Source organism: Phytophthora ramorum (assembly GCF_020800215.1).
Source record: "Phytophthora ramorum isolate Pr-102 chromosome Unknown Phyram_PR-102_s0006, whole genome shotgun sequence".
Taxonomy (NCBI): Eukaryota; Oomycota; class Peronosporomycetes; order Peronosporales; family Peronosporaceae; genus Phytophthora; species Phytophthora ramorum.
Genome location: NW_027150652.1, coordinates 2,471,108 through 2,494,707, shown reverse-complemented (window position 1 = coordinate 2,494,707; position 23,600 = coordinate 2,471,108). Strand labels below are relative to the sequence as shown.

Here is a 23,600-nt window from a genome sequence, read left to right as displayed (position 1 = left end):
CAAACAGCCCAACCAAGTCAAACAGCCCAAGTCAAACAGCCCAAGTCAAACAGCCCAAGTCAAACAGCCCAAGTCAAACAGCGACGAACACTGTAAACTGAAATAGGTAAAACTGTTGACTGACAAATGTACGAAGCAGCAAACTTTGAGCAATATTCGCAATAAAATTGAATCCAGCATTTGAGCTCACGCAAATTATTGGCCAAGATCTTAGGTTGACTAAAACCTCCCGTAAGTACGAGATCGGACTTAGTGTAGGTCGATCACGATATGGACATCGGGTCTTCAAATATGGCAAGACACTAAGCACTTCATATCAGTTCACGCGGGCCAAGATGGTGGAAGCGGACGTGTACTTCGGCGATGACTTCGGCCAGAAGATCGACCTGACGGTCCGCATCCGGGAGATCCTGCGCAACTATCCCGGTAAGGCCCCAACGCTCTCATGCACGAGGGGCGAGCGCCATACGCTTACTAACATGTCTCTCCCTTGTGGGTTGACTCCCAGAGGGCACCTCGATCTTCAAGGAAATGGTGCAGAACGCCGACGACGCGGGGGCCACGGAGGTGAACCTGTGTCTGGACTATCGCCAGCACGCGTCGACGGGGCTCGCGTACGAGAAACTCGAGTCGTTCCAAGGTCTGTGCTGTGCCTCACGAAGTTTGTTCGCCGCACGAAATCTTGATGTTTATATGTGGCTGTTATGTTGCTGGGCTACATTCGTGGTTGCTGGTCTGAAGGTCCTGCGCTGCTGGTCCACAACAATGCCACGTTTACTGACGTCGACTTCCAGTCGATTCAGGTAGAAATACACTGATACTTTTGTGTTGCGTATGAGGGACTGATTGTGTGTGTTGACTGGACATGCAGCGCATTGGAGACTCACTCAAGAAAGACAATTCGAAAGGCTGGAAGACAGGACGCTTCGGTGTTGGCTTCAATTCGGGTGGGTACAATCAAATTCTCCAGCGAATCGCTATTTTGATATTGAGGTGACGATTTGCTGATGGGCTGATGTTGTTTCTTACTATTCATTTGCTATGGCGCAGTCTATCACGTGACTGATCTGCCTGCGTTTGTTAGCGGCTCGCAGCTAGTCTTCTTCGACCCTCAGGTACGTGGTGAGGGCCGCCAAGAACTGCTTCGATTGAGACAAGAAAACTGGAAACACCAAACTGATGTTTTTGTGCTTGCCAACATGTATTTCACGTAGGCGTGCCATTTACCGAATGTTAACCCAAGCAATCCAGGCAAAATGATCGACTTCATTGCGCATCCTCATCTGGTGAACAACTTCCCCGATCAAATCATTCCGTTTCGGTGCTTCGGGTGCAACTTCTCGGAGCCCTTTTCGGTAGGACTATCGTGTATCCCTCCCTATCCCTCCTGTGCCAATCCATTTACTTACCTTTTCAACGTTACCTACTTATTTCTTCTAAGGGAACAATTTTCCGGCTTGCGCTTCGGACGGAAGAACAAGCCAAGCGAAGCAAGCTCTCCAATCGGGCCCAAACGCCTCTAAAACTGGCAGAGATGCTCCAAGAATTTGCCGAGAGTTTGCCTACAGTGCTGCTGTTTTTACGCAATGTGTGCAAAATATCCGTGTGGGAGTGGAAAGCTGGTGAGCAAGAGCCAACAGTTCTGCAGGAAGCATTGATCAGCAACATGACGGCGGAGATCGAAGCGAAACGATCGCTACAAGTCACAAGTTTGGGTTCCTCTAATCAACTTTCGTCCCAGGCCTTCTCAATTGATGGTACTGTACTTCTGCATGATTTTGTTGGGATTAATTGGAACCAACGCAATGCTTCTCAACCTCGCAGGAATCGTCTACGACTATCCATTAAAAATTGAGGCACGTAATTTCTCGGCTAGTCTGCTGGCCAAAGAGTACGAATACTTGATCATGAATCAGCTGGGCGGTGGTGAATGTACCAAGATAGCTTGTGACCCAGTTCATGCGAGTCAGCGTTTAGTTCCGTGGGGCGGGGTGGCTGTTTCAACTACGGCCGATGCTACATCTGGCTTGGCATTCTGTTTTCTGCCATTGCCCACACACACATATTTACCCGTGCACGTACGTACTTCAACTAGATGTTTTGCATTTAACCTGTGCTCAACCGAAAGCACTAACATATTTTGACTTACCAGGTGAATGGATACTTTGAACTGTCGTCAAACCGCCGGGATATTTGGTTTGGCGAAGGACTTAGTGGCGATGGACTTCTCCGGGCACAGTGGAATATCGCCTTACTTCGTGACATTATTGCTCCATGTTATGCTCGTGCAATTTTGCACTTAGCTAGCAACCAAGCTATGAAACCGGATCGTCACGTCCGGTTACTGCCACAGGCACTTCCGCCGGCACCCTGGGACTCCCTAACCTACTCTTTTTTCTCGTTGATTCGCAGTAAACCGTGCTTGTACAGTGAAGTTGGAGCCGGGCGTTGGGTTTCCCCCATGGAGAGCTTAGTGATTCACAGCAACTACTCAAGTTCAAAGCAGCTTGAACAGCTGCTAATTGACGATGGGTTTCCTGTTGTCCGAAACCTGGCTGAAGATCTGGAGCGTGTGCTGGTGAAGACAAATACAATTCCGTCATACGTGGAGCCACAAACCATCCGAGAGGCATATAAGCTGAAGCACTCCTGTCATGCAGGTAACATGGAGGCTACCGAGTGTCTGCTAAGTTTTATTTTGAGTGATCTGGAACCAGGCCGCTTAAATGCTCTTGTCGGTGTTAACCTACTCCCGGTTGCTGATGGAACCCTTCGAACGTTTGAAAGCCGCTCCAAATTTGATCTTAGTGAGCTCGAGTACTTGTGTTCCATGGGTTTTACTCGACAGCATGCCGTTTACGCGCTTGCAGTAGCGGGAAATAATGGAGTAGAAACGGCTCTCAACTGGTTGCTTCAGAATCCAAACCCATCTATTGTAAATGGAGAAGGCGCCTGCACTACATTTTTGATTCCTAACCGAGAGGAATTGGGATTGTTGGAGAAAGCACGAGGTCATTTGGTGGATATCGAAGCTTTCAATGCAAGCGGCCTGGCGCTGCTTTCCTCGGAAATGGCGGAAAGGCAATTGAACGTGCAAACATTAGACTATCAAGGTTTTGAAGATATGTTAGCAGTGGTGCTGCCTGCTGCATGGTTCGGGAAGCTGGTAGTACCTTGGTCTGGAGCAATGGAAGGTGAAGCACCAAGCGAGGAATGGATTCGGCAGCTCTGGAAATACATTGGCACAAGCAAACATCTTTCGGCATTCAAGGATAAGTGGCCAATTGTGCCGATCACATCAGACGCATTGACTCAGTTGAGCGTGTCAGCTGGTGTGCTTAGCATCGAGTTGATCCCAATTGGTTGCCTCCGATGCCTGCAAAAGCTGCAAGTGCGTTTACTACTACCCAACCTGTTTGCGTCTTTCCAGCCCAACCCGGACGTTTGGCAGTACATCCATCAACCTACAGCTGCAGGCGTGCTAACGTGTATTGGAGTAATCCTAGGCGCAGGAGATTTAGCAGTGCCAACTCGGGCGAACAAACTGTTTGAAGCTGCTGAAAGAAGCGACCGTGAGCACCTGCTGAGGTTCTTGATGTCTGACGAGGACATCCGTGCGAATCATGAGCAAATTTGTTACAATTTACCTATATTTCCAGGCTTCAAAAGTGTTGATCGCCTCGAAACGATCACCGTTCGATGGGTGGAGGGCGAAGAAGGTCTTAGAAATGTCGGTAATGGCTTCTCTCCTGCGTTCGTTTCGCTGGCAGAAATCGAGAGCAAGCATCATCAACCGCTGCTGTGTATGGGTATTGCCCCAAAGTTCCTCGATGACAAGTTCATTTTTGTGAAAGAAGGTGATTTAGCGCTGGCGGAGTTTCTGTCGCGACTGGGTGCACAGCGAATCTCGAAGGTGGATTTTTTTGCAGAGCACTTGATCCCTCGCTTCAATAGCATTGAACCCGCATCACGCGTGAAATTTATCTATCATTTACTGGTAGAGCTGACCACTTTGTTAGCGGAGGACGCTGATGGAATTTTGTCCAATATTATCGAAACTGCCGCTATTTTTCCCTCGATGGCGGGGGATCTGAAGTGCATAGACGATCTGTATGACCCTGATATTGACGAATTCATGGAAATTATGGATGAATCATTTTTCCCGGCGCTCGAATTGCAAGATCCGCAGCCACTCTCAGCTTTGAGATCGATTGGCTTGCAGCGTGCACTATCACGTCGATCAATTTTATCTCTTGCAGTGTCATTGGAAAACGATCAGATGACGATTACATCTGGCCAAGAAAATGAATTTCAGCTAGGTGAAGCGTGTGAGAAGCTACGCTCTCGGTCCATCAAATTCTTCCAGTATGTTGACACGCATATTGATCAGCTGGTGACACCAACTTCGCTTCAAAGACAAACTCCGACGCACGTTAAGAAAAACAAGAAGAGTAAAGGCATTCGCTTTTTGCGAAACTTTTTAGGCGACGATCGTCTTCGAGGACTCGACGGACTGCATGACGACGACACACCGACTGCGGAACAACTGGAGGAGCATGCCATGGAGAGAGCTGAGATCGAAGACTTTAAAGCGAAACTTGCGATTATTGTTTGGATTCCGGTATGTGAGGTAAAAACCCACCCCGCCGCTCCGTGGTACAAACAGGGAGAGCGAGTGATCGTCGCGTCACCACAGCAATCCCGTCCTACAAAGCATCTATGGCTATGCTCCTCCCAATTCCATATTATTAAGTGTCCAGTGCATTCAGATGTACTTAGAGGAATTTTGGGGTGGGATAGGCGTTTGCCGGTTGAAACGATCGCTGCTCAGCTCAAGGAAATTTCGCGAACATTTGAATACCGGCGAGCAGAGAGCGACAGCGATTTGAAACGTGGTAGTGACGGAAATACTCATTTGGTTTGGTCTGCGGTGTACGATATATACCGGCTTTTATCCACGTTTTTTGAGACCGAGCGAGGCGAACGCCGCGACCAAGTGCTAGCGATTTTGTCGGGAAACGGCAAGTACGTGTGGGTTGGTGATCACTTTGTGTCAGCAACTCACGTAGCAACGGTGGCTGTTGTGAACGCTGAGCCGTACTTGTACACGATTCCGAATGAGTTACTCCATTTTCGGCCTTTCCTACGAGCGATTGGGGTACGAGAGCGGTTTGCGCTTGCGGATTATATACATGTTCTTGGAGCAATGCATAAGGAATGTTTGGCTGTGACGTCTGCCGAGGAAGAAGGCAATGTTAAGGCTTCTCCTATCTCTGGTGATCAACTGACGATAGTTATTGGATTAATCCAATTAATTAGTGATACGCTTCAACATCACTCGGATTACGAGCTGTTCGCACCCGACCGAAATGGTGTGCTCGAGTTTGCTTCAAATTTGACGTATGATGACGCTCCATGGCTGGATAAACGGGACTACGAGACCACGTCTGGGTCTGCACGCTTCATTCACCCCAAAATCTCGAACGAAGTAGCAGCAAAAATCGGGTCTCGATCATTGAGAAGTCAGCTACTCAGTGAGAGTGGCCATGAAGCTATGTCTTTCGGAGCTGAAGGCGACGTCGAGGCGTTTGGCCAGACTGAAGCATTGACGAAACGAATTGCGCACATATTGGAGCAGTACCCTGACGGACCAAACATTATCAGTGAGCTCATTCAAAATGCGGACGACGCAGGGGCTACTCGTGTATGTATACTATACAGCAGCTGCACGTACGGGACTTCGTCGCTGTTAAGCCCAGCCATGGTAAAGTGGCAAGGGCCATCATTGTATTGTGTACGTTCCCGTTCTTTGTTTGGGGTTGCTCGCTTGTTGTTCTGACTTTGACGTGATGTCTCTAGTACAACGATGCTGAGTTTAGTGACGGAGACTTTATCAATCTTGCGCGAATCGGTCAAGCGAGCAAACTCCAACGTGCGGCCACCACCGGACGCTTTGGACTAGGCTTCAATTCTGTCTACCATTTCACGGACCTCCCCTCAATCGTTTCCGCCAACTCTATCGGTGCGTGACAAATTAAGACAACATTGTTTCTATATGGTGATATTGGCAAAACGCGACTAATCGTCCTCCCTTTTTTCGTAGTGATGTTCGATCCGCATGCTACTCATTTGCCTGGGATTTCAGCTGCAAACCCGGGAATCAAGATACGCTTCGCAAATTCCAATATCGTGAAGCAATTTCCAGATCAATTCGCACCGTTCAGGAATGTATTTGGCTGCGACCTCGAGCACCATTACAGGGGTACTTTATTTCGGTTTCCTCTGCGCGATGGAGAAAACAGTGAAATATCTCGTCGAGGCTACTCCCACCACGAGATAGAGGATCTATTTAGGAGCTTCCAGGAATCAATCACTGACACAATGTTGTTCCTTCGAAATGTCCGCAAAGTGGAAGTGTATCTGCAATCGGAAGCTGATCAGCCTCCTACTTTTCTCTACGGTGCGGAGGTCCCAGAAGAAGATCGTGGTGAATCTTGGCGGGAAATTGATCGATTCATGCGAAATGATGAATTGGCTGGAACTACAGATCTATCTGCTAAAAGGGAATTTTATGCGCGCTTGCGGTCCACGCCACCAGAAGAGCTACCTTCTGTGACGCAGGTGCTGCATATCCGAAGGCAGCAACGAAAAGACCTACAAGAGGTGCTCCGGCACTTCGGTGATGAAACTGACAAGCTTACGAATGACGATCAGATGGAGGAATCCACAGAAAAGTACTTGATATGCAACCAGATAGGTGGCGGCACGGCGCGAGATATGGCGTGCGCAACTGAGAACGAGTCCTTGAAACTTATTCCATGGGTTGGGATTGCCAGCCGTATCGATGGCGTAGCGATGGAAGGGCGCGCATTTTGCTTTCTGCCTCTTCCAGTTCGCGTTGGCTTACCAGTGCATGTTAACGCCTACTTTGAATTGTCCTCCAATCGACGTGACATCTGGCACGGGGACGACATGACTGGTGATGGCAAACTCCGATCTGAGTGGAATGCAAGCCTTTTGGTGGATGCAGTTGCTCCTGCGTATTTGACCTTCCTATTGGAAGCAAAAGCTATGAGTGAGACGGATTCTTCTCAGTATTTGTCGTTCTTTCCCGTAAAATTACCAGGTAGTCCGTATGACACCATTGCACTTGAGCTATTTCGCATTATGAAGAATCGACCAGTGTTCTTTGCGTCCACGACCCCATTGGAGGATAGCACCCCTCCGGGAATTTCAAGATCATCTGTCAATCCGAGCAATTGTGTGCTGGTGGACGACAGTCTCAGCGACTGGAAAAGTCTGCAAATCGCATTGACTACGGCGTCGTTAGCAACAGTGCGTTTACCAGTTGCCTTGCGTAATTTACTGATCCAGGTTGATGCTGTCTATGGAGCGATGACGCCTGATTTTTTCCGGCGTTTGACGAGAAAAGGCAACTTCTTACCTGCTTTGGACCGGGATATTCTCGTACGAGTTGTCCAGTTTTGCTTGTCGGACTGCCAAGGCCTCTCAAATTCGTCCGCGACTCAAGTTCTCGATCAGCTGCCGTTGCTTCCGTTGAAAGATGGGAAGTTTGGGAGATTTAGTTTTATAGACAAAAGCTTGCTGGATGGTGACACCAGCTCGAAGCAACAGTTAACGTACTTCTTTGGAAATGCGACGGAAGAACAGCTACTCAACGAGTTCCCGCATCGTGTGATTCGTGGTGAATTCAAGCAGTTGTTTGACCAGCTGCCTTCAGTTTATGACAATTCGAATCTCAACGTGGTTGATCTTGCGACCATACTAGATAAGTTTTTGCCGCATTTGCTGGGTCGCTGTTGGAGGAAAGCATACGAAGACGTGTTTACCCTCGAGATGTCTTCAGAAACGGACGAGTTTGCATCTCGTCAAGACTGGATACGATTGCTGTGGAAATACGTGGAGATCCAGTTAATGTCGATCGAACAGCTACCTCAAGCTTTCATGAAATGGCCGTTAGTCCCCATCATTTGCGACGAAGGCAATCGCTGGGTTTGTCTGACTGCAAACATCAGCCTTGTTCTTTCTCACGCTGAAATAGCACCGGTGTCGTCGGAATTGCTCTGTAAGTTACAACCTGCACTGGCAAAAATAGGGGTTCATATCGTGGATACGTCGTTTGTGAAGAGTGACAAGACCGCGCAGTGGATGTTGACTCACAAGTATGCCCACAAACTAACTTCTAACGGCCTATTGGCAGCCCTGAGTCGCTATCAGTTCCTCCACGAGAGACAGAGTTTCGATGAGATTTTTACGTCAACAACGGCGGCCGAGCGGCAGGTGCTATGTGAATTTTTCTCTAATAATACGTTTGATACGGTGTCAAATGATTACCAGTCAGTTCTTTTCGAGCTACCGATTTTCCCTGTACACGCAAAAGATGCGGGTTATGGTAAAGCGCATTTCGTTAGCTTGAGGCGAGGAGGTTATCTACCTGATGAAGATGCTGATCCCAGGATTCTTGATGATTCTTTTTTTCGCATCGAGAAGGACGTAACAAGAAGATTTCTGCGCGATTGTGGTGTGGACGAATGGTGCCACACAAAAATCTTACTGGATCATGTCTTTCCTCAATTGACGGCCTTGGAAGCCCAAGACGGAGACTTGGTAGATTCTGTTATTGTCAAAGCATTGGAGTCGCTCCCGTTTCACCAGCGAAATGACCCGCGCTTTCGCGATGTCATCACAACCCAGCCAGTCATTCCATCCAGGAGACGAGTGTTTCGCGCGATAAACGAACTCCATGACCCTGGTGCGAGTGAGCTGAGTAATCTAGTGGGGGAAAATAGTCTGCCAGCCCACGCTTTCTCAACCCCACTGATTGTTGACATTCTTAAGTCACTCGGGCTTCGTACTGGTCTATCGTGCCATGCAGTGCTAGAGAGTGCGCGTTCCATCGAAGCAATGTATGATGAAAACAGCGAGGATTCCGCTGACCGGGCATACCTGAAGGCTCAGAGCTTGCTGATCATTGTCAACAAGCACTTTGATGCGATGTTGTCGGAGGCAAACCCAGGTGATGGTTTGACTGACCAAGAGAATAGTGAAAGTGTACAGGCAATGCAGGATATTGTGGCAGACTTAAGAGAAGTTCGGTGGTTACCTGTTCGCCTCGGTTCACCAGACTCTGCAATGCCGTGGACAAGTGCAACCGGTGACAACCCCCCTTGTCTTTCAAACGCAATGAAAGTTCGCCCACTACGAGATGCGGTACGTTTGGTGTCTGAGGGCTTGCTTGGTAATTATTCTAACGTGCTGTTGTTCACCATTTGCATGGCATTCTATTGCAGTGGTTTTGCTCATCTTCAATGGGTATTCTGGATGGTGAGTTAACATCAGAAAAGCTCATTATCGGATTCGGGTGGAAAAAACAGGTCGACTCGTTTGTGATAGCAAAGCAACTTGAGGCATTCGCCTCTCGATGGGAGGATTACTGCCGCAAGAAAGATGCGGATACAGGCACCCCTTGGCGTTTTCCGTTATCAGAAGTACATCAAATGTACGAGTGGCTTGAAAGTTTCCGAATGTCAGACGAAGAAGGCTGGAAGACGTCTGCTGTGCACCGCAAGTTGGCGAACGCTTTGTGGATCTGGACGGGCAAAACATTTGCGTACCCTTGCCAAATCGCCGTAGATGCCGACGCTAACCTTGAGCCTTTGTTATTTTGCTGCCCAAGTGAGCACATTATTCCGCGTTCTCTCCTTGCTTCATTTGGTGTCAAGGATGCGTTCGGGATTGGAGATTATCTTGAGTCAATCATGAGAATACCACGAAGCGTGGTTCTGAACGCGAAGCAAGCTGCAGCATGCGTGACAATCTACGAAATCTTAGAGAAAGATACGTCGTCACTGGAATCAGCCCTGGGCTCATTTGCTTCTCAAGAAATGGTTTTGTTGGATCAGTCAAATCGGCTTGTTCCGGCTGTGCAGCTAGTTTTTGATGATATGGAATGGAACGAATCCAGCGAAGTTCGACGAGGGGCGAGGTTCGTATCAAAGAAAATACCCAAGATTGTTGCTGGGCTCCTAGGCGCTGCTTCGTTGCACTCAAAGCTTGCGCAGACGTCGGTGACGAGTCGGCGAGTGGTCTGTCCGCCAGCCAGTGCCTTAGCTAGTGCGTTGCCCATTCTATCGGAATGGTACCACACGTTCTTCTGGGAAACAATCCTGGCAGCTGAGCGATTTGGGGGCACTCAAGTAGACTTCTTTTTGGATAATAGGCACCACTCATCTCAGCGCGTGATCCAGCCATCACTGCAACCTCTTCAGGACGAAGCACTATGCATTCATATCCATGGCGTGGTATTGAGCGAAAATGACGTAAACGGTTTGTTTCATGGCGAGTCTTCGCGTGCAGGACTTCTCTGTGGATTCACTGTTTCGGATTGCGTGCAAATTCTTAGCGGAGAAGGATTCTACATTTTAGACCCAATGGGGGGCTACCTTTCCTCGTCAATCGGAGCGGCGTCAGCTTCACCTTCAGTATCTGGTCGAGGACCAAGTATTGGTCGACGGTATGAGGTCTTAAGCCAAGATTTTGTCCGATACCCGGACCAATTATTGCCATTTACGACCCTCCCTTCGTGTCCAAGTAACGTGTCTCGAGGAACACAAAGTACGCTGATTCGATTTCCTTGGCGTAAAATGGGGTCTGCTGTGTCGTCTTACGTGTTGGATACCAGAAAGGCGGACAAACTGGTTGCGTTTATAAAGTCTCAATTGTACCAGACGCTGGTGTTCACGGAGTCCGTTCATCGTGTTTCACTTTGGAGCGTGGGAATAGAGTCAGAGTTTGCATCTCACTGTCATGGCGAGGTGTCTCTCGTTGCTCCCGAACGTACGCTTCGAAAACGCAACATGACTCGACAGAACCAGGAGTGGAAGAAGAAGTTCTCTCTCCAAAGCTTTTTTAAAAGCCCGGTAATCCCGGAAAACCAAATGGAGTTCACGATAAACCTCGAGCTGGAAAATCGCCAACATCAAGACAAATGGCTGCTTTCGGATAATGTAGGGATGGGAAGAAGCCGCGATTTAGCATGCACCGCGGTCCATGAAATGCTTCACTCCCAGCCTTACGTGAGTGTAGCGTGCCATCTCTTACGTGATGGTGGCCCAGCCCCACGACTGCGAGGTCGCGTTTTCAAGATTGTAGACACGCATCAGCAGGTGGCACTTCCCGTACACATCAACGGCTGCTTCAAGAAGACTATGAAAGACAAACAGCTTGCGCTGACGGTGCCTTCAAACCAAATTGGAAGGGAAAATGATTTTGGTGGGGCAGGAGGCAGTGAGCAACACGTTGCTGCCGGCTGGAACCGCATTCTCTTGGAAGATGGTGTCTCTGATGCGTATGTAAAGCTTCTCATGATCGCAAAGCGCCATTATGAAAGGTCTTTTCCGAATGCACTGTATAATATCTGGCCATCAATACGTGGAGAGAATGAGCTTGGTACGTTAGTCCAGGCGCACACCTATCGCTCACTTGGTTCACGTGAGCTGTTCTTGTGCACGGACGGTATATTTCGCGCACTGAGCAACGGCTACCAGCTTGATGTGGGTGGTATGAACATTCAGGTAATTCCTCTACAAGTTTGAGCTCCCCAAAACTGAAATGTGTATTGACATTTTGCTATGTGTACTGCAGGTGGCATCATTTGCCCAGCTTCATTTTCCCGCATTTAATGTACCCGCCAAGATTCTCCAGGATTGCTCTCGGCTTCTGCCATCGCGCATTGATGCCGTCACACCAAAAGTTTTGCGTCGCTTTTTGCGAAGCGTGAGCAGCTCTGAGGTGCATTCTGAGATGAGTCTGTCTTTGCTGGATTACTGTTTGAGCGATTTGCCCTTTCCGTTGCCGAGTGAAACGGACCCTATCTGGGCCGAGTTTCATAATCTCTCGTTGCTGCCGCTCGAAGATGGAAGCATTGGCGTGCTTCGTGTGAATCAAAGACGTACAAGTTACGTGCTTGCCTCGTTCAATCAGATCGAGCTGCTCCGTCCGCTGGGTCATCTATTCGTATCTTTGGCGGCGTTCCAGAGGCTTCACAAGTACTTTTCAGATAATCGCTTCACCACTGTTTTCGGGTTGGCGACCTTTTCTATCAAGATGCTTTCGGATAACATAGAGCGCGTTCTGCCACCATCTTGGAAAAACCAAACAATTGTCCATTGGGATCCAACTTCGCCGATTGAAATCGATCAATTGTGGCTATACCGGTTCTGGCAAGTGGTCCATTTCGAGCGGCGATCGCTGGCATATTTTGCTAGCTGGCCGTTAATTCCCGTGAAGGGTTCGCGACTTGTATCTTGCAGTAAGATGGATATGGCTGTTTGTGTTTGGGATGGCTCTGCTGACAGTGAGATATCGACCCGCGTACTCGAGGCCTTTCAGGCTTCAACTACGCAGCAAGAAAGCAAAATGGTTGAGATGGAAGATGAGCGCAAGCGATTAATGGAGTTAAGCTCAACAAAGTTTCAAAAAGAGGAGCTACTCGCAGATGAGATCAGTTCTGACGAGGAAGAGAGTGGTGAAGAGGATGACGATGAAGATGATGAAGAGCTTGGGGATGACGATGAGGAAATTGTAGTCGCTTCTGATGACGGTTCATCTAGTGATGGAGCCGTGAGTGTCACATTAGCTGTTGAGGTGAATGATGTTTCACCCCCAGTAGCGAGGCACACAGGGCGCGACATCAACGTGGACAGCCATTTGGAAAACGAAGAGACTGACCCCGAATTGCTTTTATCGCCTGATTCTATTTCTTTGGCACTGGAGGATGTCGGAGTAGGTGATGCAGAAGATGCTGGTGACGGAGAAAGCGCGGTGATTGGTGAAGGTTTTGCAGTTCCGATATATCCTGTCGAAGATGAATCGCATGAGTTTTGCAGTCGAGAGACCCTTCATAACGTTCTCTCAATTCTGAATGTGCCAATGATGGAGCTTGCGTACCTTATTGGCCAAGAACGTGATATCGTGCCACGAAGTGCTGACATAGGGCTGACCGTTCTTGATGGGATTTTTGCCTCAGCATGGGGAGAACTGCAATGGGGAGACTTAAGTGAGATTCATGCGATCTTGATTGCGGAATTCTTTAGTCATAATGGAGAAACGTATGGAGGATACAACCGCATCCAGTTGGAAAAACTGAAGCAACTACCAATTTATTTGAATATCTGCAATGTGCCGTGCGCCATTCACGGGGGTCAGGACTTCTTCTTGATTCCACCGGATCTGAACTTGACAGACATTCCACTGCCACGAGATGCACAGCAGTGCTTTCTGAAGAGCAACCCACGTTTGAATGCATTCTACAAGGAGCTGGGTGTGGAGGAAATGAGTGACAGCAAATTACTCATCCACGTACTGCCGATGTACGGCGAACTGCAGGAATCTCAGCGCGATCAGATACTGCATATTCTTCTGCACAAGTGGCAATCATTGCGTGGAAACGCTGAATTGGTAACCTTACTACGAACTTCGCCGTTGTTCCGCAACGACGAGAATGAGAGTGCAAGTTATCACACAGCGAGCGCTTACTGTGATCCTCGAAACACTGTGCTCTCTGCAATCTACGAGGGTGTTCGTGGACATTTTCCAGCTCAGCGCTACAGGACGTCCGAGTGGCTAGATTTAATGGGTGATATTGGGCTTCAAACTGAAGTGACCGTCGATATCTTTGTGGAGTGTGCTGAACGCATTGACGGACAATGCTCGGGTAAACAAGTTCTAACCCCAGAAGATGAGCATCTCATCACGACGCTGCATCAGTTTTTCGTTCAAAACTTTGACAAGTTTGATCGATCAAGGTCTTTTTTCGAGAGAATCGCTGTGCTAGCCTTCGTGCCAGCCGTCGTGTACGAAGCGTCGAGTGAAGTGGATTCTCCCAATACACGGCAGGGTGGACAGTTCACGTCTCGTTCGGTTGTGCGAAAGTATTCTGAATGCGCTACTCTGGACGATCAGGCACTGGTGTTCTCTACCATGCCTATAATGACCAACGTAGCATTGCCGCCGCGTGTTCTTTATAGCCGTTTGGGGATTAAGTCCCCACCTCCGCAGCATCAGATCGTATCGCATTTGCTGTTGATCACGAACGGCGATCGTGCACTATCATCACAAGCTCTAGATTGGCAGTTCTTTCTGCCGATGGTCGAGGTTTTCCAAGCTATATTCAAATATCTCCAAGAGCATTGGAGTGAACTGGGAGAGACACAGCAGCGTCTTACGACATCAGCAGTCATTCCGGTTGGATCAACTTTAGTAAAGGGGTCGCGTCTGTTCTTTCATCTGGGTGAGAATCTAGCCCCGCTGATGTTTGAAGTGCCTCGCGCGTTTGGTGCGTACGACACGCTATTTCGCCACATGGGCTCCAAGGAATCACCTGAGGTGAGTGATTATATTCGCTTGCTACGCGACCTGAGTGAGGAATGCTGCGGTCATCCGCTGAACCTCAATGAACTCATTGCGGTAGCACGTGCGATCGAGCTTCTCGCCATTGCTTTGACCGAATCAAACCATAGGTTGACTCTTGCGGAGAAGAGGAGCATTTTCTTTCCTTCCGGAATGGCGGTGATGCAATCCGTGCTGGCGATGGCATACAACGATTCGGCAGCGCTGTGTGCTAGTATTGATCTCACTGAGCTGCACGTGGTACACCCTCGGATCAGCACAAGGTGCTGCAAAATACTAGGGGTGCCAGGAATTACCAGCGTTGTCAGCGAAGAGCTAGATGGAGGTGACAATCTGACCGAGCTAATGGTAAGCGACGATATCGCACACTTCAACAGCGTGCTGTCCTCACAGCACTTTGTTGATGGTTTGCGCAAAATTATCACGGCCCAACAACAGAAAGCGACGGCGTATGACGCCTTTGGGTTTATACCAGACTTCGACGACCTCAATCAGCGGATCTCGAAATTGGCGACGTATGAAGTGAAATGCGTGACACAGCTGCACTCGCGGTTTATTGCGCGGCTGGACTTCCCTGCCCGTAGGCTCGACGTGACCAAGACCACGCGCCAGGGTAGTATGTCTTTCCTGGACCAAACGAGAAGCCGGATCTACATCGCAAAGCAAACCCTGGACTCACGCTCTGAAATGAGAATGCGCGCGAGCCATTTGGTGGCCAGATGCATCAACCAGCTACTTGATGGATTACTCCAGGACTGCTCAGTACTGGAATCCATCTTGACATGCGACGAGATGGAGATTCCGGAAGTGCTGCAGCTGCTTGATATCTACGAAGACCCTGTTCTTATTGTCGAAAAGCTCCGTGGAGTGCTGGGGCAGCCATTGCCCGAGGCAGACTGCGTGAACGTGGAGCTGGCTCCATTGCGTTCGTGCTTACCTGGAGAGCTCGTCGCGGTGGAGGATGGAAGCGGAGCACTTAGCTACGGCAAAATTTTACGGGAGCAGCCCAGCGACGTGGCCGGTGTGAGTCGATACGAAGTGAAGTTGAACAGCTCATCAACGCGATGGATGCTGGCCACGGAATTGTACTTCTTCCGGTCGTCTCGCAGCAACACTAACCGTAACACCACATCCAGGGCTCAGGCCGAAAGACTCTCAGAGAACAGCGACAGTATCAGCCCCTCGGAGAACGTCACACTACCAGCTTCAGTAGTGGCAATCGACTCTGACGCTCGAGGCGGCGAGATCGTGTCCGGATTTTCAGGCGTCAAGGCCTCCACGTCGACAATCTCTTCTGCCAACGTCTTGTCGGCCGTCAACGACTTGCTGTCTCGCCTGAACGTGTCATTGGACATGAGCGTCGAAGACCTTTTGGCCGAGAACCTGCGGCTGCAGCGGCGTCTGGAGGTGGCGGAGGCTGGTCGCCGCGCTGCAGCGACGCAGATCGACTCGGTCATCCGCGAGAAGAAGGAGGTGGAGGACTCGCTCGTGTGCGCCGTGTGTCTGGAAAATAGGGTGGACCGCGTGCTGATCCCGTGCGGCCACATTTACTGCGCGTCGTGCGTGGAGCAGTTGCCACGGCCGTCGTGCCCCATTTGCCGCCAGACCATCGGGCAGAGCGCCGGATTTCGAATCTCGTAAACCGCCATTACTTTAGCTTGTAAGTATGGATGCCATGGCTGCAAGAGCGGTCTCTGAGCGATGGGAATAGCAACCTCGGCCATTATGCAGAGCGGCTCACGTAAAGAAAGTGGTAGCTCGGTTTGCCTTCGTAAGTAGCGCTTCAACGTAAGGTCTACTTAATCAAGTCTCTCGAATCCGTTTTCTTCCATACGTTTACTGTTCCCGCGGCAAATTACACGAGGTGTGTGAAATCTTGTAAGCGACCCACACTTTTTCTGATATTGAAGACGAAATGATGAACAACGCGGCACTGCCTGCGGACGACGGGGGCGTCTCGCCCACCTCCTGCAGCGCCCGCATGGACACCCCCGCGCCCTCTCACTATCCCAGCCCCCACAGACGAGTAGACTCCATTGACAACACAACAGCAGCACCTCCTCCTTTATTGCATCGAGACGAGCTCCAGCAGCGACTCCGTGGCCTCCTAGGCGAGCCGCTCTCCGACGGGGACTGTGCCAGCGTGCAGCTGGAACCGTTGCGCTCGTGCCAGTCGGGGGAAATCGTGGCGGTGCAGGACAGCGACGGTGTGCTGCGCTACGGGCAGGTCGTGGACGAGGAAGACCCGAGCAGCAGCGGGGAGCTCAAGGTGCAAGTGTCCAAGGCCTGCATCCGCTGGTACGCCGTGTCGCAGATCCGCTTCTTCCAGGCTGTCGGGGCCAGGAAAGGCGGCAAACAGGTCGCGTGGGTTGCGGATAAAGACGAGCTGCAGGACGGCGTCATCACCCAAGTAAATGCTCTGTTGGCGCAGCTGAATGTGTCGCTGAGTACGAGCTACGAGGAGCTGCTGGCTGAGATCCTGCGGCTGCGGCATCGAGCGGCGCTGGCAGAGGAAGACCGGCGAGCAGCGCTTAAGCAGGTGGAGCAGGCTCTGAGACAGAAGAGAGACGCCGAGAAGGCCTTGGAGTGCGTTGTGTGTCTCGTGAATACGGTGGATCGAGTGCTCGTCCCGTGCGGACATAGCTACTGCTCGACGTGTGTGGAGCGACTCCACCGAGGATCGTGCCCCGTGTGCCGACAGGAAGTCGCTGACAGCACCGCATTTCGAATCTCGTAGACGTAGATTGTAGGTACATGTATGTAGCCACTTTAGTGTCCGCTGGATATTCGTCAATCCACCAACCCGTTCATTCTTCAATTTGCTGTCCGGTGACGAGATGGCCAGGGACCAGGACGAGCTCGCGCTATGGCGTGCGGCCAAACAAGGCAAGACCAAGAAGCTCACGCAGCTCGTTAGCAAAGAGTCCGTCGACGACGTGCAGGCGCTGCTGGACCAGTCTCACCCTGTCAAGGGCACGACCCCGTTGATGGTCGCGGCTACGAAGAAGCACGGCGTTGAGACCGTGCGCGCGTTGATCCAGTTAGGCGCAGATCAGGACGCTGCAGACACAGGCAAACACAGGAACACGGCGCTGCACTACGCAGCCTATAGTAATCGAGTGGCCCAATTGGAGCTGCTCCTGGACGCTGGCGCCAACGTGTTCGCCTTGAATGGGAAGGGCCACACAGCGCTGGACGTGGCGAGACTTCGAGGGAGGAAGGAGACATCTGCAGCACTGACCTCGAGACTTCAGGTGCACAGTGGCTGGCTGTATCTGCGCGCCAAGTCGCTGCTGGGCTTCTGGAAGCGACGCTGGTGCGTGCTGCTAACGTGCAACTCGAAGCGCACGACGTCGGAGCTCTGCATCTTCCACGGGCCTGATAAAGCACACCCCGAAGCTGTCATTTGGCAGGATTCCTTGGCTGATACCACGCACTGCTCGACGTTCTCGGATGGCAAGGCGAACGGCTTCAGAATGGACACGCGGGTGATCTACCAGCGACTGACCTCCCGTCGCTACAGTCGATACAAGTCCTCGGGACGAACGCACGTTCACAAAGCAAATATGCAGCCGCGTGAGTTCGTCTTTGCCTGTGACACCGAGGCGAACCGTGACGCGTGGATGAACGCACTGGGTCGACAGCGAGGAGGAGAGTGCACCAGCACAGTGGCGAGCTCCGCCTACACAGACTCGCCACACAGACGATCCCGCGCTGCTACAGTCGATGCTGCCGCTCGACAACCAAGTATCGCGTCACCTATCGGAGACTCCAGTGCCTTCGATGTATCTACTCAACCAAACAAGTTGGGGTCATTTGTAACCCCAGAACCTGCTCAGTCCATTGCAACGAGGACGCGTGCTTCGGCACCGACTTTCGTCGTCGACGATGACGACTTCGTTTGGGGTGAACCGCCAGCAACACAAGCTTCACGTGCGCAGGATTTCTTCCCGCTGGCAACGGTGATCACTATCACAGGCGACCCGAACGAGCCGCACGCTGTGCTACGAGACAGGTGCATTGTCTGCGCGGAGAACCACCGCGACTCGGTCTGCATTCCGTGCGGACACGTTGCTGGCTGCTACGATTGCATGAGAGCCGTCACGCAAGACACTTCGTCGTGCCCAGTTTGCCGCGCTCACGTGGACGGCATCGTATTGATCCAGGATTGAGTGTACATGATATCGAGGTGTATCTCGGTTTTACCACATGAATTCAAGTTGTTTCTTCTTCAGAGCATTTGCCCCATTCAAGCGGGCACAGCTCATTTTCCGAATTATTGCGCGTTCCTCGCGGTGGTACTGCTCCATCAGACACCCAACACTACTGTGACATGGCTTCGACTAACTGGAAAGATACCAGCCATCTTGGTGCGTTGGCCACGGGGCCCGTGCCACGGGCTCCCCAATTTGGTCATTTCTGAATCGACCAACTACGACAACATACCAAGAACTGCCAGACGCCATGACTCGAGCTGAGTGCATCGCAGTGTGGAAAGCCGCCAGGGATGGCGACAATACCAAGCTGCAGCACATGCTCGTAGACTCTCCGGACGACTTGGGACCGAACCTCGTCAATTGGAGACACCACCGCAAGGGAACGACGTCGCTCATGGCAGCAGCGGAGAGCAAGTGCGGTGAGTCGGCGGTGCACCAGCTCATTGCGGCGGGCGCGGATGTCAATGCTGAAGACGACACGCTCAAGAACACGGCGCTGCACTACGCGGCCATGACGAACCGCGACTCACTGGTCGTCGATGCACTGCTGGATGCGGGAGCAGACGCCTTCGCGCTCAACCGCAAGGGTCTATCACCGCTGGACCTCGCGCGCCAATATCGCCGAGGCGTCGTCGCTGCAACCCTCATGGAGTTTATGAAAGTGCACAGCGGATGGCTGTTCCTGCGCGGCAAGTTCCGTTGGAAGAAGCGTTGGGGTGTCGTGCTGGCCTGCAACAAGCAACGTACCTCGAAAGAGCTGTGCGTATTTCACCACCCTGGTGAAGTACGTCCCGATGCCGTCTTGCTCGTCGACGAGGCAGGACGCGCGTCACCTTTTCCTTCCAGTGACAGCTTCTGCTGGCTGAAGCGCGAGAACGCCTTTGTCTTCGACAAACCTGTCATGTGCCAGCGAGTGAAGCGACAGAAGCTCACACGGTCTCCGATCTGCCGCAAAACCATGAGCCAAGAGGACGTGCAGACACGAAATCTCGTTTTTGCAGCAGACAGCTTGCACAACCTTGAGCGCTGGAAGCAGGTCCTGCAGAGCTCCAACTTCTACGACAACGAGACTGGAGTCCCTCTCTTCGACACACCGCCATTCGATGCGCCACACGGGGAGCTCTACTACTGGCCACACGAACTGGTCCAGAATGTGCGCTCATCAACTCTACGCCAGCAAGAGCAACAGCACGAAGACATCAGTGAACCGCTGTTTCAGCGTCTGCGCCGCACTCTCGAGCAGCGAACCCCAGCGTCTCAACCCCCACCTCAAGATGGAGAGCCCCTTGAAGACATGCTACGTGATCTCCAGGGATCAAACAACGCGGCCGAAGGGGAACCTACGCGAGTGCGCTTCGCACCGTCCGATCAACAGAAAATCGTGGAAGTCGTTCAGCCAGCTCAGCAGCAGCCTCCCTCAAGCCCCGGAGAGGAAGATGATGAGAACGGGGCTAATAATGCAACTGCCACTACCCCAGAAGAGCAACATCAGCAGGGGGAGGCAAATGAAGAGGAGACCTTGTCGACGACGCTAGCCCAGCAAGATGAGGACGATCTGTGCGGGATGTGCTGCTCGCAGCGACGAAATGCTGTCTGCGCACCTTGTGGGCATCGCGCTGGATGCCACGCATGCCTGAGGACGGTAATGCGTACGTCACACACTTGTCCCTATTGCCGCGCTCGCGTACGCTCCATCATGAGGGTGTATGACTAGGCCCAGACCTGGTTTCCGACCCGCATTTTATTTGCGAACGCAGTGCAGTGGATGAAAAAATTACAATTCACTTGTGTCGAGCATTCGTACGACAGTTTGACTGCAGTGCATTCAACTAAGTGCATTTATGCTTGGTGTCGTCTCTTCCTCTGTCTAAGAGTGAGGTTTCGGTGCACCAATTTTTTTGGGTTTTGTCTCGCATCAAAGAAAGGTGTCAAGTAACGGTCAGGAGCACCCATACAAAAGACAGGCACGACCACTAAAAAAAGGTGTGCAGCCACCAAAGGAAAGGTGCACGACCACCAAAATAGAACTTCAACATGTTAAACTTGTTTTTTTTAAACGATAGCACTACAGTTTTCATCACAGTCGGCTCTCAGGATTGCTCTCACGTGCGGCCAAAATGTCTTCACGCAATGATATCATCGCCGGCGAATCCGGTGAGATATTGGAGCTCAGCGACCAAGATTCCGGTGCCGAGGATCTCCACTTCAGCGCGCCAACGTCCACCATGGACAAGGATTTGGCGAGCTACAACCACCGACACCTTGGAAGAGGTCAGGACCTCGATGCCTACGCATGCTGTCGATAAAGTAATCAAGTTGGATGTACTGTCACCTATTTACTCGACCGTGACTACGATCTACATCGCTGCTCGCACACAATGCGATCCCAGATGGTTCCTTGTCGGTCCGAGCGCTACAAGAAGCAGCAAAAACGTCTCAACATTGGCTTTTCCGGGCCACCTCCGCCCTGTCCTTGCCGCTACAAGTTTAAGCTGTGCCTTTCGTCTAGTGCGTGTGAGGTGTTCCAGCAAGGCGACCATGTGATGGACATAAACGACCCTCCGACGCCAGTCGGGCGACAATTGGCACAAGAGATGAAAGACTATATTATCAGCAGCCTTAGTGGTGGAGAGAAAACGACTGCTGCAAGACTGTACACCGTCTTATGTGCGCTTGTCGACGAACAGTCCATGGCTGGTCTTGCGCCTAAATCCACGCAGGTGGCGGATTCCGTCAAGAATTGAAGACGCAGGAATCTCAAGGACTCTATGGCACCGCTAATTGCTCTGTGCGATGGTCGACTCTACGACCAGATCAACGTTGCGTCGCACGCCGACACCGAGATGGTGATTCTGTGCGACTCGCAGACGACACCAGATGAATCCGGTGACCTCGTTTCCTATCTCGGTGATGGATCCTCGGCCTATCCTCTGCGAGTTGACATGACCTGTTTACGCCTCGTCCGATATTATGTTGCTGTGCAGAGCCGACCGTACAGCACGACGATTCTGCACTTGGATTGTACGCACAGCATGCTCATCAACGGCTACGTCGTGTTTGGATATTCCTATCGTGCTGGCCATTTTTTCCGCTGGTGTTCTATTGCACATCGCAAAAGAGAGCCATCGACATCGGCTGGTGCATCCGCTACCTGCGATGGGTGTGCATGGATACATGCGGTGTTGAATTTGCACCGCAATTTGTGATGATGTATGTAATGGGTCTGCTTGGACCCACTACTTAAGCTTACACGTGTGCGCACGTGTATGAGGAAGCGTAGGAGTATTTAACTTAAGTTCAGTATACTTGTATCCGCAAGTATACTTAAACCTAAGACAAAGGGACCGAACGATAGCTTTGGTGCTGAATGAGAACTGTATTGATTGTAAATGGGGTTTCCTCCTAAAACTGATATTTCTAATGAGAGGTTCTGCCATTGAATGGCTGGCAGAACCCCTATCTATTGAATGACTCTGATTGGTAGAAAGGTGTTACTTTCTACCAGTCATATGCCTTTTGCTATGAATGTGGACCATCCTGTGGAGTGGCCAACCTGAATGTATTCCTTAGTGCGTGTTGCACTAAGGTAGGAGGTGAACCGACTGTGTAGCCCCGCTACAATGTATGCCGACAAGGCGCAATTCAACGAGTGTGTGTCGGAATTGCCGCGCTCAGTTGTGCTAATGTGCTGGTTTCGCGTCATGCAAAATGTGTGGAAGCACTCACAAGCGATGAAAGTTCCTCATGCCGATTCAGCTGTTTTATTTGCTGATTTGTACGATTTGCACTACGCTAGTGAGGTGGAGTTTTCGGATTTGTTCTTACGAAATGGCAGACTTACGGGGAGGGCACTCCGGCGCGTAAGTTAACCAAACATATCACTAAGATGTGGATAACCAACTTTCGGTTCAACCGCTGGCAAGCTTTTCGTACGCCGAGTGGGTACGCAGCGACTAACAATCCTCTGGAGCAGTACCACAAAGTTCTGAAGATTCAGTGCCCCGGCGGCCCGGCTACCCCCAGCGAGCTGCTTCGTTTCTGAACTGCGACGCTTCGTTCTGCTTCGTGACCACCGCCTCTAAGCGATTGTCGAGCCTGTACCGACTGCTGTACAGCCAGGGATGCTTTTCGGTGCATCGTCTTCCTGCTGTCGGATCGGTTGCAGCTGATCTGTACAGGGTCAACCACAAGCCTCTACAGCTCACGGCAGCTGAAAAGAAGCTTGTAGCTCACAATGTGCCCTCTGTGAACGCACGCCGCATGCAGATCGAGGGCATGCCGAATGGCGGCTAGATCATGGACACACGGAGCAGAGCGTGTTTGTGTCCTTACAGCCGCAACCGTGGTCTGTTCTGCCATATCAATTGCGCGTGTATCCAAGCTGGAGTCACATGTCCCGGCATTAGCATGAACACACGGCGCTTTGTGCGGCCAAATCATGTTCATGCTGCCGAAGATTCGGATGGCACGCCATCTGAATCTGAAGCTTTGTATACGGAGCCGACGTCAGCAGCCGTGAATGACAGAGAAGATGCGGAAGATCCCTATAGACACGATTACGCCGTGACACCGCCGCCCGCGACCCCTCGGTCGCTTCCACAGTTAGTTTTGCTTTGTCAGAGGAAGCGTCCGGAGCGCAGCTCTCTCCGGAGGGCGGTGATGCTGGGGGGGGGGGGGGGGCACCGCTGATCAGTCTCCAGCGCAGGACGTTCAAGATGCAGGTGAGGAGGGAAATGATGGAGTGCAGACAACGGATCCTTCTCGCCGGTCCAGGCGACGGCGGACACCAACGCTGCGAGCTTTGGAATCGCAGCTGCAAAGTCGCAAGCGATCGCTCATTAGCGCCAAGCTGGTAAGCCCGCTTTCAATATATCTTCATTTAATCTAGCTTTGATTTGCTTCTCTTTTCTCCACTTCAGCGTGCCCGTCTCGGGCAGCGAGGACACCGTCTTG

At 51.2% G+C, this 23,600-nt stretch overlaps 4 protein-coding genes across 4 annotated transcripts; all 4 read left to right on the top strand.

Annotated features, from left to right (window-relative positions):
• Window positions 1-335: 335 nt before the first annotated feature.
• KRP23_7644 (Sacsin) lies at window positions 336-16,071 on the top strand (the record flags this gene model as incomplete). The annotated part of the gene is made up of 17 exons (XM_067892985.1): window positions 336-426; window positions 509-640; window positions 742-803; window positions 872-947; window positions 1,051-1,115; window positions 1,215-1,355; window positions 1,442-1,757; window positions 1,825-2,078; window positions 2,153-2,660; window positions 3,660-4,365; window positions 5,320-5,794; window positions 5,860-6,022; window positions 6,104-7,976; window positions 8,943-9,231; window positions 9,312-10,347; window positions 11,302-11,594; window positions 11,665-16,071. 17 exons carry the CDS (start codon window positions 336-338, stop codon window positions 16,069-16,071), a joined length of 10,887 nt encoding a protein of 3,628 aa, XP_067744812.1.
• A 340-nt stretch (window positions 16,072-16,411) lies between these two features.
• Window positions 16,412-17,167, top strand: KRP23_7643 (E3 ubiquitin-protein ligase rnf8-A; the record flags this gene model as incomplete). Its single annotated transcript, XM_067892984.1, has 1 exon — window positions 16,412-17,167. The coding sequence occupies one exon, from the start codon at window positions 16,412-16,414 to the stop codon at window positions 17,165-17,167; it is 756 nt and encodes a 251-aa protein (XP_067744811.1).
• Window positions 17,168-17,267: 100 nt separating this feature from the next.
• Window positions 17,268-18,602, top strand: KRP23_7642 (putative E3 ubiquitin-protein ligase XBOS34; the record flags this gene model as incomplete). The annotated part of the gene is made up of 1 exon (XM_067892983.1): window positions 17,268-18,602. One exon carries the CDS (start codon window positions 17,268-17,270, stop codon window positions 18,600-18,602), a length of 1,335 nt encoding a protein of 444 aa, XP_067744810.1.
• Window positions 18,603-18,894: 292 nt separating this feature from the next.
• On the top strand, window positions 18,895-20,361 carry KRP23_7641 (putative E3 ubiquitin-protein ligase XBAT34; the record flags this gene model as incomplete). The annotated part of the gene is made up of 1 exon (XM_067892982.1): window positions 18,895-20,361. The coding sequence occupies one exon, from the start codon at window positions 18,895-18,897 to the stop codon at window positions 20,359-20,361; it is 1,467 nt and encodes a 488-aa protein (XP_067744809.1).
• Window positions 20,362-23,600: the final 3,239 nt, after the last annotated feature.